This window comes from Herpailurus yagouaroundi, unplaced genomic scaffold (genome assembly GCF_014898765.1).
Source record: "Herpailurus yagouaroundi ecotype Mexico unplaced genomic scaffold, PumYag 180, whole genome shotgun sequence".
Taxonomy (NCBI): domain Eukaryota; kingdom Metazoa; phylum Chordata; class Mammalia; order Carnivora; family Felidae; genus Herpailurus; species Herpailurus yagouaroundi.
In genome coordinates, this window is record NW_024412411.1 from 22,735,713 (window position 1) to 22,750,390 (window position 14,678).

The 14,678-nt window shown below is 47.4% G+C and overlaps 1 protein-coding gene across 15 annotated transcripts in view; it reads left to right on the forward strand.

Annotated features, from left to right (window-relative positions):
• Positions 1–14,678, forward strand: part of AMOTL1 (angiomotin like 1) — a 159,393-nt gene that overhangs the window by 88,122 nt on the left and 56,593 nt on the right. For all 15 annotated transcript variants that reach the window (XM_040489654.1, XM_040489656.1, XM_040489658.1 and 12 more), the window contains one exon: positions 14,077–14,368. In XM_040489654.1, the coding sequence (XP_040345588.1) occupies positions 14,077–14,368 (292 nt within the window). The remainder of the gene's footprint in view (positions 1–14,076; positions 14,369–14,678) is intronic.

Genomic DNA, 14,678 nt, shown 5'->3' on the forward strand with positions numbered 1-14,678 from the left:
CCCTCCTCTGATGACCCGGTACATTCAGCAGCACTTGCTGACTGTAAACTCTGTGCAGCCTTGTACCAAGTTCAGAGATAGAGAAAGACTCCCTGCCCTCCAGAACCTGAGGGTGCTGTCCCGGGGGAGCCAGCCTCTGAGTCCATCGATGCCATGCAGCATGCTGTGTGCTCGGAACCAGGGAGATAGTATGACTCACAACTGGAGGGGCGGTGGAAGAGCCCCACAGGGGAGGTGACCTCCAGACAGGGCCTTGAAGGACGAGCAGGAGCTGTGGGGAAATCATGCGAAGAGAGGAGGTAGCAGAGCGCACCGTGCAGGGGGCGCGCCTCCTGTTTGTCTCGAATGAGCTGCAGTGCCGCTGGTGGGGGCAGTTTGGCCAGCAGTGGCAGAGGTGTGTTAGAACAGGGAGCAGAGGGGCGCCTGGGTGGCGCAGTCGGTTAAGCGTCCGACTTCAGCCAGGTCACGATCTCGCGGTCTGGGAGTTCGAGCCCCGCATCAGGCTCTGGGCTGATGGCTCAGAGCCTGGAGCCTGTTTCCGATTCTGTGTCTCCCTCTCTCTCTGCCCCTCCCCCGTTCATGCTCTGTCTCTCTCTGTCCCAAAAATAAATAAACGTTGAAAAAAAAAATTTTAGAACAGGGAGCAGAGACCGACTGGTAGAGGGCTTTGGGAGTCCTACTCTGGAGTTTGGAATTTAGCCATAAGCGATCAGGAAAGCCAGTGTTTTCAAGTCGAGACTCTGGTGATGTTTATTAGGCTGACCTCAGGGGCAGTGAAGGGTGGTGATGAAGCAGAGGAACAGGACTGGGACCAATGCGGACCTTTAGGAACAATTTCAATGGAATCGGGGAGGACGGTCCAAGTTTGAGGCCAGAGGGGTAGGGGAGCGTTATATACTGTGAGAGGCGTGGAAGCAGAATTGGTGGGATTTAATGACTGATCAGGTATGGAAGCTGAGGAGTCATAGGGCAATTGGAAACCAAGCTCTCAAGGGAGAAATTGGGTCCGAAGATACAAATTTGGGAGTTCCCGGCATTTCGATGTTGCCGAGCTTCTTGGGGAGAGGGTGGAGCGTGAGCAGAACAGGCAAGGGGCCACTGCCTGTTATTGGCTATGTCTTCATTTTCACAGAGGGCCTTATTTATCTGTTTCTAAATCAGACGAGTCGAGTTTTCCCTGTGCGACCCCAGCGACTGGGCGCAGGGCATACCTTGGCTGTCCATCTTCCGAAAAGGGTGTGACTGGGCCCTGGCAGGAAGAGAGCCGGCCGACGTGCCCTTTTCTTCCCAGCTGTTGACACGTTTCCGTGCACTGGGCCAGAAATGCCAGCTTGGGAGCAGTACGCTACCTTTTAGACCTCTGACGGGCTGCAGAACTCATTCTTCCTAAAGGGGGCACAGCCTGACCCCACTGAGGAATCCAAGATGGGGCCCACGGGGCTCTTGCCTCTTACCCTCTTATAGTTCCTTAAGCCACAGGAGACATTTAAACTTCAAAAGCACCAGGTTTGAAGAAGGGGGGAAAGAGTCTTCATATCTCCAATTGGTGCCACATCGATTCCAGAGACTTGTGTAAAGTAGTCTGTGATGTTTATCGCACGATCATATCAGAGTTTGGTTTGTGATACTTCACAGTTTTTCCTAAACATTTAACTTAGCCTCTAGAGCTTGGTAGAAGGTGGGAATATCCCCACATCAAGCCACTTCCCTTTGGCTTTACAGCAGTGCCTAAAGTGGGTCATTCTGCTTTTCATCATTTGGCAGTACGTGCGATACGGAGTGGCGAGATATGGGAAGGGGAGGAGGGAAATGCCAACAGGAGATGTACCCAGTTATTTGTGGAAAGTGTCATTTGTCTCAAAGCTATGACGTTAAAAAGAAGAAATGTATGAGGGATTTGAGCCAATTGCCAGTCTTGGCAGCCGGATTGACGTGGCACATCAAAATGGCGCAGGGGACGTAACAGACAGACCATTGAGGCTTGGCCCCAGAGCTACAAGGGCCCTTTGTGAGCCTGGCCATGGCGAGCCAGCATGGCTCCGGCGGCACAGCCCTGGGCTGACAGAGTAAACAAAGTTGTATCCACACCAGCCCTGCTCCGGACACATCTACCGTGGTCTGAACTTCAAGGGTTGGATCTGAAACTCAGCAGCGTGTGATGTTCAAGTTTTCTTTGAGCCAAGAGATGAGCAGGGCTCCTTTTAATTTCACGGATACATTCTCTTGTGCCGAAAGGGCTATCTGTTTGTCATTTATGGCAATGGTTTCAGAAGCCTGATGAGTCAATACATAATAGACTCCTGGACGTGAAGGAAAAGCCACTGAGTGAGATCATGGAGTCCATCGCCTTGCCTTGTGATGCAAAAAATGGGCTCAGTATGTGGTGAAGATTCATTCAGTGGTTTTGTCCAACCCTTTACTTTGTTCAGACTTCACTGATTTTTTTGCCTAGAGGTGGAAAGGTCCAAAAGACGAGTGAGACAAGAGTGTAGAGCTTGTGATAAGAGGAGTATGAGCTTAGTGTTCTGACCTTCATAATACTGACTCACCATAGCTTATAAATTCACCTGCCCTGATCTGCTAAAGACGGAGATGTGTGGTAGTCTGTTGTAAAGTGTGTTAGTCTTCTCTGGTGGGAACCCCCATGGAGAGCCTATCAGTCAAAGCCTCCTTGACTTGTACCACCTTGGCCCTTGTTGTGGGTGAGGCTGATGGAGACGGGGAGACCGAGGTCCTGCTGAGGTGGCTGGGGGGGACCTCCAGGGAACAAGAGCCAGCCATGGATGAAGGCTCTGGTTGTTTTTCTGCTCCATACTTCTTACCCTTCAACCCAGAAGTGGAAATGGACGGATACAAAGGAGGACAAGGTGAAAATTGGACAGGCTGTTCTATGTAGAATTGTGCTTTAAAAAAAAAAAAAAAAAAAAAAAGGCAAGCATTTGGGTGTTCATTCTGACTCAGTTTGTGGAAACAGGACACTTCCAGAAGTAGTGACTTGGGGTACGGGACTGTACTGTGAATGGAAGCGAACGCGTGAGTGGGTTCTGGTGGGTGAGCTGACCTCTGTCACAGCGCTTGGAGTACGTTAATCAAATGCATGTTTGCTTTCCAAAGAAATCCGACCATGTTTCCAAAAGTGGAAACCGAAGATGCCAAAGAATTACTCAAAATATCCTACTTTCTTAATACAATTACTGTTAATATTTTTCCTATACACATTAAGTTTTTCACGTGTTGTAATCCTAGATTACATTTAGATTAGGATCGTAGCTTTTTTTAGGTAGTTTTGTATCACATTCTTTTTGCAGTGTGTAATTTCCATAGCCATCCTTTTTATTGCTGTGTAATATTTTATAGAACATATAACTTACATCATTTTTTCTATAAATAATGTAATGAACATCATCATGCATATCAAATTTTTCATGCCCTGGCCCCTAACCCTTAACCTCTGACTCTAATCCTAATCCTGACCCTGAAGCTAGCCCTGGCCCTTTTGAGGGGCTTCTGGGCTGCAGGGTGCCGGGCATATACCTTATCCCTCACCCTGGCCCTAGCCCTGACCTTGGCCTTGACCCTGACCCTAACCCTGGATCTGGGAGAGTGGCTTCCTGAATGCACAATGGAAGAGGCTGAGAGGCAGCCTGACTGTTCTGGAGAAGAGTCCAAACATTTGAGAATTGGTAGTATTTCAGGGCGCCTGGGTGGCTCAGTCGGTTGAGTGACCAACTCTTGATTCCTGCTCAGGTCATGAACTCACCATTGTGGAATTGAGCCCCCAGTCAGGTTCTGCCATGACAGAGTGTAGCCTGCTTGGGATTCTCGCTCTCCTTCTCTCTCTGCCCCTCCCCTGCTCTCTCTCTCTCTCTCTCTCTCTCTCAAAATAAATAAAAAAAAAACAACAAAAAAAAAGAATTGATAGTATTTCTGAAAATGAGTGTGAAGGTGGAGATAAAAACAGAAGGACCAGTTGAAAGTCTGTTTAAAGAGTCTTTGGAGCCCAGGTTCCCTCCTTGCTTCAGCTCAGTGGATGGTCACCCCATCTGTTCTCACCCCACCTGTTCTCTGGAGGGGGTCTCTGAACTCTTGGTTTACTTTTTTAGGAATCATTGTTTAGAGTTGAAATTATTGGGTACATTGTAGCAAACCTTTAATGACTTGTGATTCCAGGTACCTTTGCAAAAATATGATAGTGCCTGTATCACTGCCCTTTGACCGACATTAGTCACTACAGTTACAAAAACTTTGCTAATTTAATGAGCAGATGGCATTAATGATTTTAATTTGCAATTATAAGCTAGGTCATTGGGGGGTTATTTTACTAGTTAGATGGATTTGGTCTTGAAAATCAACCGTGTTTTTTGTTCGTATGATCTATACGTTATAATGGATTCAGAGTACACTAAAACCTGTTTCCTCTAATGCTTGCCCTGATTTTCCAGTTTCTAGAACTCTGTATGCTGGGCCTGCTGTGTAGGTTACCTCATCCTCGCTCTCTCCTTCAGTTCTGAGGGGTGGGTGGTGTCACCGTCACTGTCATATGGTGTGGGGGGAGGTCCATGATGTGCGTGGTAAACCCTCAGGCTTAGAGGTGAGTTAAAGTAACGTAGTCCCAGGCACCAGCGTGGGAAGTGCAGGAGCCAGTGAGCAAACCTGGGTTTCTCTGCCACACGCTGCAGCTCCCAGAAAGTGAGCCCTCGGCCACCCCACTGTATGTTGCAGTAGAGGCAAAAATACGGTTTTTATTTGGTAGCTCTCCTCTGGCGAACTTCTAACCAGATGTATATATCACACCTGATGTCCAGCCTGTACTCTGCCCACTTCTGTTTTTTGCAGGAGGTCTAGAATACTGATGACGTATTCCAGACTCTAGGGGGAAAGGCCTCCAGATGCCCCCTTTGTCTCCAGGTATCTTAGAAGGCCTAGGAGCAAACTTAAGCTTGCTGACGGCTGTAGCTCTGAGCTACGGCTGGCTTCTGGCTTACTTTCATTTGGAGGGGGGGACCGAGGCAGTGTTGTCTGCCTTAGCCTCTTTTTAGCAGAATGCTTCAGTTACGGAAGAGGGTACTATTTTAATGACTAACTTTTGGGGCGCCTGGGTGGCTCAGTCGGTTAAGCTGCCGACTTTGGCTCAGGTCATGATCTCGCGGTCTGTGAGTTCGAGCCCCGCGTCGGGCTCTGTGCTGACAGCTCAGAGCCTGGAGCCTGTTTCAGATTCTGTGTCTCCCTCTCTCTGACCCTCCCCCATTCATGCTCTGTCTCTCTCTGTCTCAAAAATAAATAAACGTTAAATTTTTTTTTTTTTAAATAATGACTAACTTTTATGGCTCAGACAGTATCGATTTGGAAAAAGACTAAAAATGACTCCTGTCCACGAAGAGAGCACTCTCTTTCCACCTGTCCATTGCCCTTTTTTGTCCTGTATCTTGGCTGATTCGCCTCATCAGCATAGGGGGTTTGATTTCCTAGCTTCCCAGGAGCAGAGAAAAGAGTGGTGACTGTTTACTAATATTTTATTCATCTGTGAATGTATTAATTTGATATTTAGTATGTAGGCGGATACGTTATAAAGGCCTGAAATGGTGGCGTTTGACCCAACCCGCTGTCCGAGGCTGATAAAAGATGATGGAGCAAGAGGTGCTGTGGACTTCTTGCACAGAGAAGCTGGCTTGCTTCTCCCCAGGGGCCCGTCATCTCCACCACCCTCTTCCCAGCAGGACAGGGGCTTGCCATTTCCTGTAGTCAGAGAGGGAACTTGTGGGTGTAACTAATGTCCTAAACCTCTCGTGTTTTCCTTAAAAAGTGCACTGTGCATTTCCCCCCCCCCCCCCACCCCTCCCCCTGAGAAACCTCCAGGGCTGGCTTTATTTAGGATAGATGACATTCTCTGGGAACATGCCAAATGAGGGTTCAGGGAGGAGGGAGGGAGCAAGAGGGGACACAGCCAAGGAGCACATGTGGCAAATGAAAGAGAGAGAACACCTCTCCCCAGGAAACGCCTGTCAATCCAACTGTGCAGCCAGAGTGCAGTTTAAAACACAAACAAGCATAAAGATTCATGCTAAAGAGCAGGGCTTACTTGGTGGGCTTGGCTTGAGGTTTGGAATGTGCCGTATTGCAAGAAAGAATGTTTGGTGGTCCCATCGTACTTTGAGTCGGAAATGCCTGGAGGAGGAAGGAGAATTTTCAGAGTAAGTGTGTTTCCAGAGTGGCGATTTGTGGTTCATCCAGTTATGAAAATGAATTGCTATGTAGGACAAAAGGTAAGCCAGATCCAGAGTTGTTGGATTAAAGACTATGCATTGCCCTTAACAAAAATGAGGCTATGGAGCCTCGTTTAAATTCCACCAGCTAAACGTGTGTTTTGAATACCAGCATTCGAATTTAGGAGTTTCTACAGTTTTTAAGCTGGATTATGGCTGGATGAGCTAGGTAAAATGCTGTTTATTCTGAGAAATGGCTCTGCAGTATGGGAATTTCAAAGGCTAGGGTCAAGTTCAGGTTACTTTCTCGGGAAACCTAACACAATTCCAGCCATGATGCATTAAACAAGTGACTTCTTCAAACAAGAGGATTGTCTATATCCATCCTGCATAGCAATAAATCTGATCTTAGTTTACGCAAGACTGGAGTCTTAATTTGGGCATTTACGAGTCTTACCGGTGTCTACACAGCCAACGGGTCTGGGTGGGGAGGCTGTGGGTTTGAGAGAAGATTTGAGGAGTTTTGAGTTCTGGCTCTTCTGTTTTGCAGTCAGTTGTGTTAAGTTCTTTGAGCCTCAGTTTCCTTATCTGCAACTTGTTACGGTTGATGTTTTCTAAAACTAACTGATTTTTCACTGCCGAAAAAAGAAGGAAAATGTAAATTACCCGCAGTCCCATTATCCAGACTAACCATTGTTAAATACTCTGTTCTCTGTGTTGCTTTGAGGGTCAGAAAATTATAAGAAACTACTGTTAGGTTGGAAAATTCTATGTAAATAGGTATTTTTGCTTAAGGAGAAGTCTTAAAATTTGAACCTCTTCACCATGAGCCAAGAAGCTCTTTATTATTTCATTTCATTTTTTCATTCCTTTACCTCGTTTTGTTTACTTTCTGATTATTAAAATAACAATGCAGATTTTTTGGTTTATCTTTATTTTCTAATTTTTGTAAAGTTCATGTATTCCTTAGACAGTGAATTTTTGTTTTAAGTAGCCATACATGTTCGTTGTGGAAATTCTATAAAGAAAAATAGGACAAGAAAAAAAAAAACCCGTAATCCCATCACTTAGCATTAGTCACTCTGACCCTTTGTTATAATTCCTTCCAGTCATTTTCCTGCATGCTGTTTTTCACACATACTAGGTGAAATTCGAATATGTGTCTTATCTTGAGGATTTAAAAAAATCCTGGGGTGCCTGGGTGGCTCAGTCGTTTGAGCATCTGACTTAGGCTCAGGTCATGATCTCACAGCTTATGAGTTGGAGCCCCGCGTCAGGCTCTGTGCTGACAGCTCAGAGCCTGGAGCCTACTTTGGATTCTGTGCCTCCCTTCTGTCTCTGCCCCAACCCACTTGCATTCTGTCTCTGTCTCTCTCAAAAATAAATAAACATTAAAAACAAATTTATCAAAAAACAAAAATCCTTTCTTAGGGACTCAGTTAGAACTTGTTGAACTGAATTGTTAATGTCAGTAAACTGAAAAAGGTTATTTTGATTTTATTTCTCTATTAATAACTTTGCTTTGGAAAATGTATTTAGCCGTCTGCATTTTCTCTTTTGAATTCCTTGATTACATCCTCCATCCATTTATCCACTGATGTTTATTTTCGTATCATGGTTTGAAACATTTTGTCCATCACACAAGCCAGATTTATAAATGTTCGCAGGATGGCCTAATTGCAGATGAACATATAGTTTCATACGTTGGATATGGCTTGCTGATCACCCTTGCTGCTTGGGGATGTGGGGACCGCAGAGAGGGGACTGCTGGTCTGTTTGCATGAATTGCTCTGACAGTCACTGAATTATCTCCAGAATGAGGCCTTTTGGTGAACGTATAGCAGGGTCTTCAGCAGTGCTGTCCAGTAGAAGGACGCTGTGAGCCACACGTGTCTGCTTAGAGATGTTCTAGCAGCCATGTTTTCTTAAAAGTTAAGACAAGTAAAGTTAATTTTCAAACCTAGTTTAGTTAACCCATTAAAAACCTATCTTTAAAAACATGTTTTAGTTAGTTAAAACTGTTGTCATTTCAACAGATAACCAACATAAAAAAAAAAGCTATTAATGAGCTCTTTTACATGCCTTGTCCTAAGTCCTCAGATTTTGATGCACGTTTTACCCTTCTTGCGCATTTCAATCCAGACTTGCCACATTTCAGGTGTTTGGTAGCCCACGTGGCTCCTGGCTACTCTTTGGGACAGCACAAGTCCAGAAGGAAGGAGGGCCGTGTCCGAGAGAGAATGTCCTGATGGGTCCAGACACTACCTTGACATGATGCTCTCATTCTGCATCCCGCTGCGGGGCAGCTGCTCAGAAGTCGGAGATTCTGTGGCTCTGGAGTGTGCCTTGATCCCTTACTGAGCTTGAGGATTAGGGACCGTGGTGTTTGAAGGCGAAGGGACATTCAAGGGTGGTACCTCTTGCCTTTCTCCTAACACCTATTGGCAGTGCGTGATAAGAGAGGCTAACAGGTATTAAGTACTTCCCTAAAGAGAGACACTGTGTGCAATGCTTTGTATTCCTTATCTCACTGAATTCTCACCACCACCCTGTCAGGTGGATATTATCATCATCACTTAAAGGTGAGGAAGTTAAAAACTTTTCCACGGGTACCTGGTTAGAAAGAAGTCGAAGCAGAAAAAGGATACCCCATACTAAAGAGCAGTGCTCTCTTGTACTAACATGGGAGTTAGCCCTCGTGTGGTGCAAGGAGGGTGATTTCAAGCCCGGTTCAAAGTCCATTTTTTGGCTTTCTAAAGGCCTTGAAGTCTCTGCTTTGTGAATCCTGAAGGTTGCATACTTTAAGAGTAGGATAATGTATGGCATGAGATCAGTGAATGCCCAAGATTGTAAGAATTAAGTGATGCAGTTGACGTAAAATGCTAATGTGGTGCATTTACAGACAGGTGTTAACAAATATGAAAGTTTAAATAAGCTCGTCTGTGAAGGTTTGCAGTATGCACAGAACAAATGGATTGTTGATTAGACGCCCTCAGTGACCTTGTTTCCGCAGTCCAAATAACATCGTCGCTCCCATTTTGAGCTGCATTTTGTGACCCCAAATACGTAAGAAGGGCAATAACACGGAGCCATGATATTTATTATGTTGGCAATCTCATGATTTGAGATTCTGTCATGAACTAATTATCCAGAGCCAATCTAAACACCAGAGGTCTCCTCTTTAATAGTGTAATGTTGAAGGTTTAGCCATTATTTGAAAGCTCATCAAGCATATATGGTCTCCCAACTTGCTCTTGGGCTTAGGGGTCAAATCAGTTGACACAAATGTATGGAGTACCAACTTAGTAGAAGTCATAATTTTCTACCCTCAAAAAAGATACATGCTAAAAACTTGGGAGAAAAGGCTCATGTATGAAAAATTAAATAATATATTTAAATAAAAATTCAGGAGAACAAAAGACATGATATAGTCCAGTGATTGTAGGTTGTCAGGATTGTGATTTAGGCATGTTGTAAGCTTGGAGGAAAGAAATGGGGAGCAAATTCTGGGGTCAGGCTATGGGCAGCATGGTCCAGAGTCATTGATGATGGAGGACCAGTCTACAAGGCTTCCCTACATGACCCTTCTTTTGTCAAGATGTGACTCTTTAAATGCTATGATTCTTTTTTTTTTTTCTTTTCTTTTTTTAATACATCACTGTGGACTTGGGGACAAGAGGCTTTTTCAGCTTTGCTCAGACATATTTAAGTAACTGGTTGGTTCGGTGGCAGATGGAAAAAGGTCACTTTCTGTGGCGTTCCAAGGTTCGTTGCATTCCTTCAGAAAGGAGTGGGACCTGGTTCGTGGTACTGGCCTCAGTTTTTGTGAGCATTAGGTGATGAAATGTGGTGCCTCCCAGATAGCCCAGGCCCCCAATAAGTAGAACGCTCTCTGTAGACAGGACATTAGCCCGTGGAAGCTAATAATGTTGAATGTAAGGAACAGTCCAAGAGAACAACTCAGAGGCAGATTTCCAGCCTTCCTGCTTCCCCCGAGGCTGCTCGAGCCTATAGAAGCTGTGATGCTTGGTGTTAGGGTGTGGATCATGGACACCCCATGGTGTGGTTGCTCCGACAAGGCCACGGGAACCCAGGAGCAAAGAACCAAAGGGTGGTCGCCTTCCCTCCCTGTTCTCGCCAGTATAGGGAGAAATAGTGAACTGCATGGACTCTGGAAACCAAAAGCCTGGACTTGGGTCTTCTTTATGTTCCTATTATCTCTGTTATATTTTGTAAGTTACCATCCTGCGCTTTTTCTCATCTAAGTAGTCTGACATTGATACCTATTTTATAAGGCAGTTATAAATGCAAAAAATGCTAATAAGTATTAGCCATAACAGAAAAAAAATTATTGGGACTTACGCATGCATTGCTTGGTGGGAGGATTTGTATTAGGGGCTGTGGGATTCAGGTGATAATAGTTAATGGTGATTATAACTAACTGTTTGACCAGTACTTCCTTTGTGCCGGGCTTTGTACATATTATTAGCTCCCTAAGTCCTTTAGCATCGAGCTAAGTTGTGCACTGTCCCAGGAAACCCAAGACGCATGGTGTCAAATAAGCTAGCTCTCTGACTTCACAACCTGCAGGGGAAAGAGGCGCACAAATCCCTGTAGCGTCGCATTCTGTTCACAGGTGTTTCTCATTTAACTGTTGGTACCCATCTTGTCTTTTTCTCTTTTCTCTGTGTCCCCGTTGCCAGGGTCACGGCCAATCAACAGCATTATCTTTGTAAGCTAAGGGTAGGTGGTTTTTAGTATGATCTCATGTGACATTTTCCTGTTCTGTCCCAACACCGTGTCCCCCTCATTCACACTAAACCCACATCTGCCTTGTACATATCGTTGAGCCCACCAACGCGTTGGCTGAGTAGTGGAGCCAATGAATAGAAGTTTGCTGACCTGCCTGCACATCATCCATTGTAATATGGTGTTTATCGAATGTGTAACGGAGTTATTTATGCGGCCAATGTTCTCTTTAGTAGAAGAGTTCCCATTTTGAAAAAGTAAGTTCTTTCCTGTCGCCTGACTTTGGCAAACACCCTTTTCCTGCATTGCCACTCAGGTAACTAGTCACCATCATGGGTAACTTAGGCTGGCATTCAGAAAACACTTCCTTTTTGTTATATATCAGAGAAAGATGAGAAGATAAGCCTACCATTGACCATAGTGAGTCCCAAATCCCAGAGCTTAATAAATGTTAAAAGATAGAAGCCCTAGTCCAAAGCTGCCTGGGTCAAAGGGAAGCCCCATGGTTTGGAGAGCAGGTGATAGGTTCATCTGTACCCACCTCAGCTCCAAGGAGACACGCCACATGTGTCCCTTACCTTGGATGAAGCGGGAAGGGAGTATGACACTCAGAGCCTTTCCACTCTTGCCACGGAGTTGGACCTCATACACACAGGACGACACATAGTCATATACACGCTTCATTGTGGAAGGGGCACAAATTCATCAAAACGCCGAAGCGTTTTATTTCTGAAGAGACGGGCAGGTAGTTATGTCACAGGTATGGAGAGGGAGGGAGGAGGGGTGGTTTACATCCCCCCCCCCCCGGCCCCCCGTGACAACACTCCTTCTGAACTCCAAGGATGGCTGGAAGGTGGAGCCCGCTTAAGGAATAAAGAACCCAACTGAGCTCCATCGTTCTCCACCAGGCGTTGCAGAACTCAGATCCCAGCCATTTCAACAGGAAATGGAAGGGGCTTCCTGACTGAAGGCCTAAGGAAACCTAGTTGGGCAATCCCTCCCGAGCCTAGGTGCGAGGCTCTGGTGTTTGTTACCAGAGCGAGGCCTGTGATAGGTCACGTTGTCGGGCTCTCCTGCATTTCTTCTGAGGTCGTCTTTACGAACGTCTGCATATCCGTGCAGGGAGGGCTAAGGTGGCCCTTCTCAAATTTTCTTCTAGAGTTTGACATTTAGGTGCCAGGAGTCGGCATTCAGAGGGCTCCTGACTGTACGATACGCTTACAAAATAAACGGCACGGAGCCTGACAGGGTCCAAAAACATTCTAGCAAGTATACCTATAAGGAAAACAGAAGGCCACACAGTCTCCTGGGGAAAGTGGGGGCTTTGGCTCCGGCTGGCCAGGAATAAGGGTAGGTGACAGGGGCTGAGTGTCAAGGATTGGAAAGTAGCGGGATCTCCAGAGGACTCTGCCCTGGGATACAGAATGTGGGTCGTTTAGGGTTGCTGATCATTCTGCTCACTCCAGTTCCCAGACTGAATCCTAAAGGTTAGGGAGGTCAACAAGAAAACTTGTCTTCCCCAGTCTGCAGAAGAGAGATAGCCGTAGTTGGAGAACTGGCCACCATGACTGCCTTTGGTGCTAATACCTGCGTGAGTTGTTGGTAGGAGCCCTTGGCTTAGGCTGAGAGAAAATGCGATGATTCTTACGGAACAGAGAAGTGAGGAGGGGATTGTTAGGGAGTGAAGTCAGAGAGGGCAGCCCAAGATTTCAGATAAGCTAGTGCCTGGGCTTGGAAACATTTGTTTTTTTTTTCCCAACGTTTTATTTATTTTTGGGACAGAGAGAGACAGAGCATGAACGGGGGAGGGGCAGAGAGAGAGGGAGACACAGAATCGGAAACAGGCTCCAGGCTCTGAGCCATCAGCCCAGAGCCCGACGCGGGGCTCGAACTCACAGACCGCGAGATCGTGACCTCGCTGAAGTCGGACGCTTAACCGACTGCGCCACCCACGCGCCCCGGAACCATCTTTATTACATGGCTAAGATCCCCAGACCTCCTCACCCTGGCAAATCAAAACAAAAGATTTGTCCCTTCCCCAAGACTTGTCCATTTCACTGGATGGTACTTCTGTCCATGTGTGTAAAGCCCCAAATCTAGGAGTAATGTTGTTTAACCTTTATTTATGTTGAGAGAGAGAGAGAGACAGCATGAGAGGGGCAGGGGTGGAGGCAGAGAGAGAGAGAGAGAGTCCCAAGCAAGCTGCATGCTGTCAGCCAGGAGTCCAATGCGGGGCTCGAACCTACGAACTGTGAGATCATGACCTGAGCAGAAATCAAGAGCCAGATGCTTAACCGACTGAGCCGCCCAGGCGCCCCCAGGAGTAATTTTTAAATTTTCCTCACCTTCTCTCTCCCTGTCCATGATTTATCCAGCCATATCCCCAATCCATCCATGATTTCTCTGCCGCTGCCGCCCTGTGAGACTTCGCGGTTCTCATCTAGACCACGCTTAGGCCTCCCTGCGGGCGCCCTTCGTGCATTTTGCCACTGCATCCCATCTGCAGACCAGTCAGTGGGGCAGCTCCTCTGCGGCCGCGGTCTACACCAAGGGCTGGCCTTGGCTGACAAAGGCCTTTGCTCATGGCTCTGGTCGTATCTCACACTACTTGCAGACTCTACTCGGTATTTGCGTGTGCGCTCTCTTTCGTACTCATTGGTGCCTGTGCTAAATCCTGACCTGGGCCCCGTGCCCTAGCTGATTCCCCTACCTGGGAGACTCCTTTTCCTCCTCCTTTCCCCAGGGTCCTTCTTACCTGTCATTCAGACTTCAACGCAAGCACCCACGTCTCCCTCCCTGACCTCTCTGTAGAACTAGGCACGTAGCCACTCACAGTCACATTACTCTGCTATACCTGGCCGATCAGCGTGTCCCCGAACGTGTAAGCCTCACGAGAGCAGGGACCTTGAATCCACCGCGACCAGAGCAGTGCTGATTAGAGGGAGAACCCATTAAATGCCTGTGGGTGAAGGACCCAACCTGCTCTACTGGCGCCAGCACCCAGATGTGCGCTGATGGCCTCTGGTAGCCCAGGCCAGTCGCTAGGACGCGTCCTGTTGTGACTCCCTGCCCCCCTGCTCCCCTGTTTCTCGGGTGTGATGACCGGTGTCCACTTCCCTTGCAGCCGCCCCTGCCAGCTCCCTTTCCCGTCGACAGTGCAGCCGCACAGCCCGATGTCCTCCCAGAACCCCTCCGCTGGTGGGCCGCTGCACTCCGTGTCCGTGCCGCTCGCGCTGCCCATGACCCTGGCGGCCCCGCAGCCCCCGCCCGCCGCCTCCCCCAGCCAGCAGCTCGGGCCGGACGCGTTCGCCATCGTGGAGCGAGCCCAGCAGATGGTGGAGATCCTGACCGAGGAGAACCGCGTGCTGCACCAGGAGCTTCAGGGTTACTACGACAATGCCGACAAGCTCCATAAGGTAGGTGACTTCCGGAGGGAAGGAGAGGGGAAGGGACAGAGTTGTTTCCCCGCTGCTTGACTCACTGGCCAGCAGCGACCCCCGTGTATTCCAGGCACTGTGCAAAGCTTTAGGGAGACGAATCAAGAGGACACAGGCGCTGCCTTGGAGGAGCTTACCGTCCAAAAGGGGGAGGGTTGCCTAAGCTAACACCTGCTGTAGGGTGTCAGGTGGTTATAGAAGGTACAGTGAGGGTGGCCCTGGACCTTGGACTCAGAGGTGGGTAGTATTTCCCCAGGAGGACAGCGGGAATATTAGAGGGTGTGGCCGC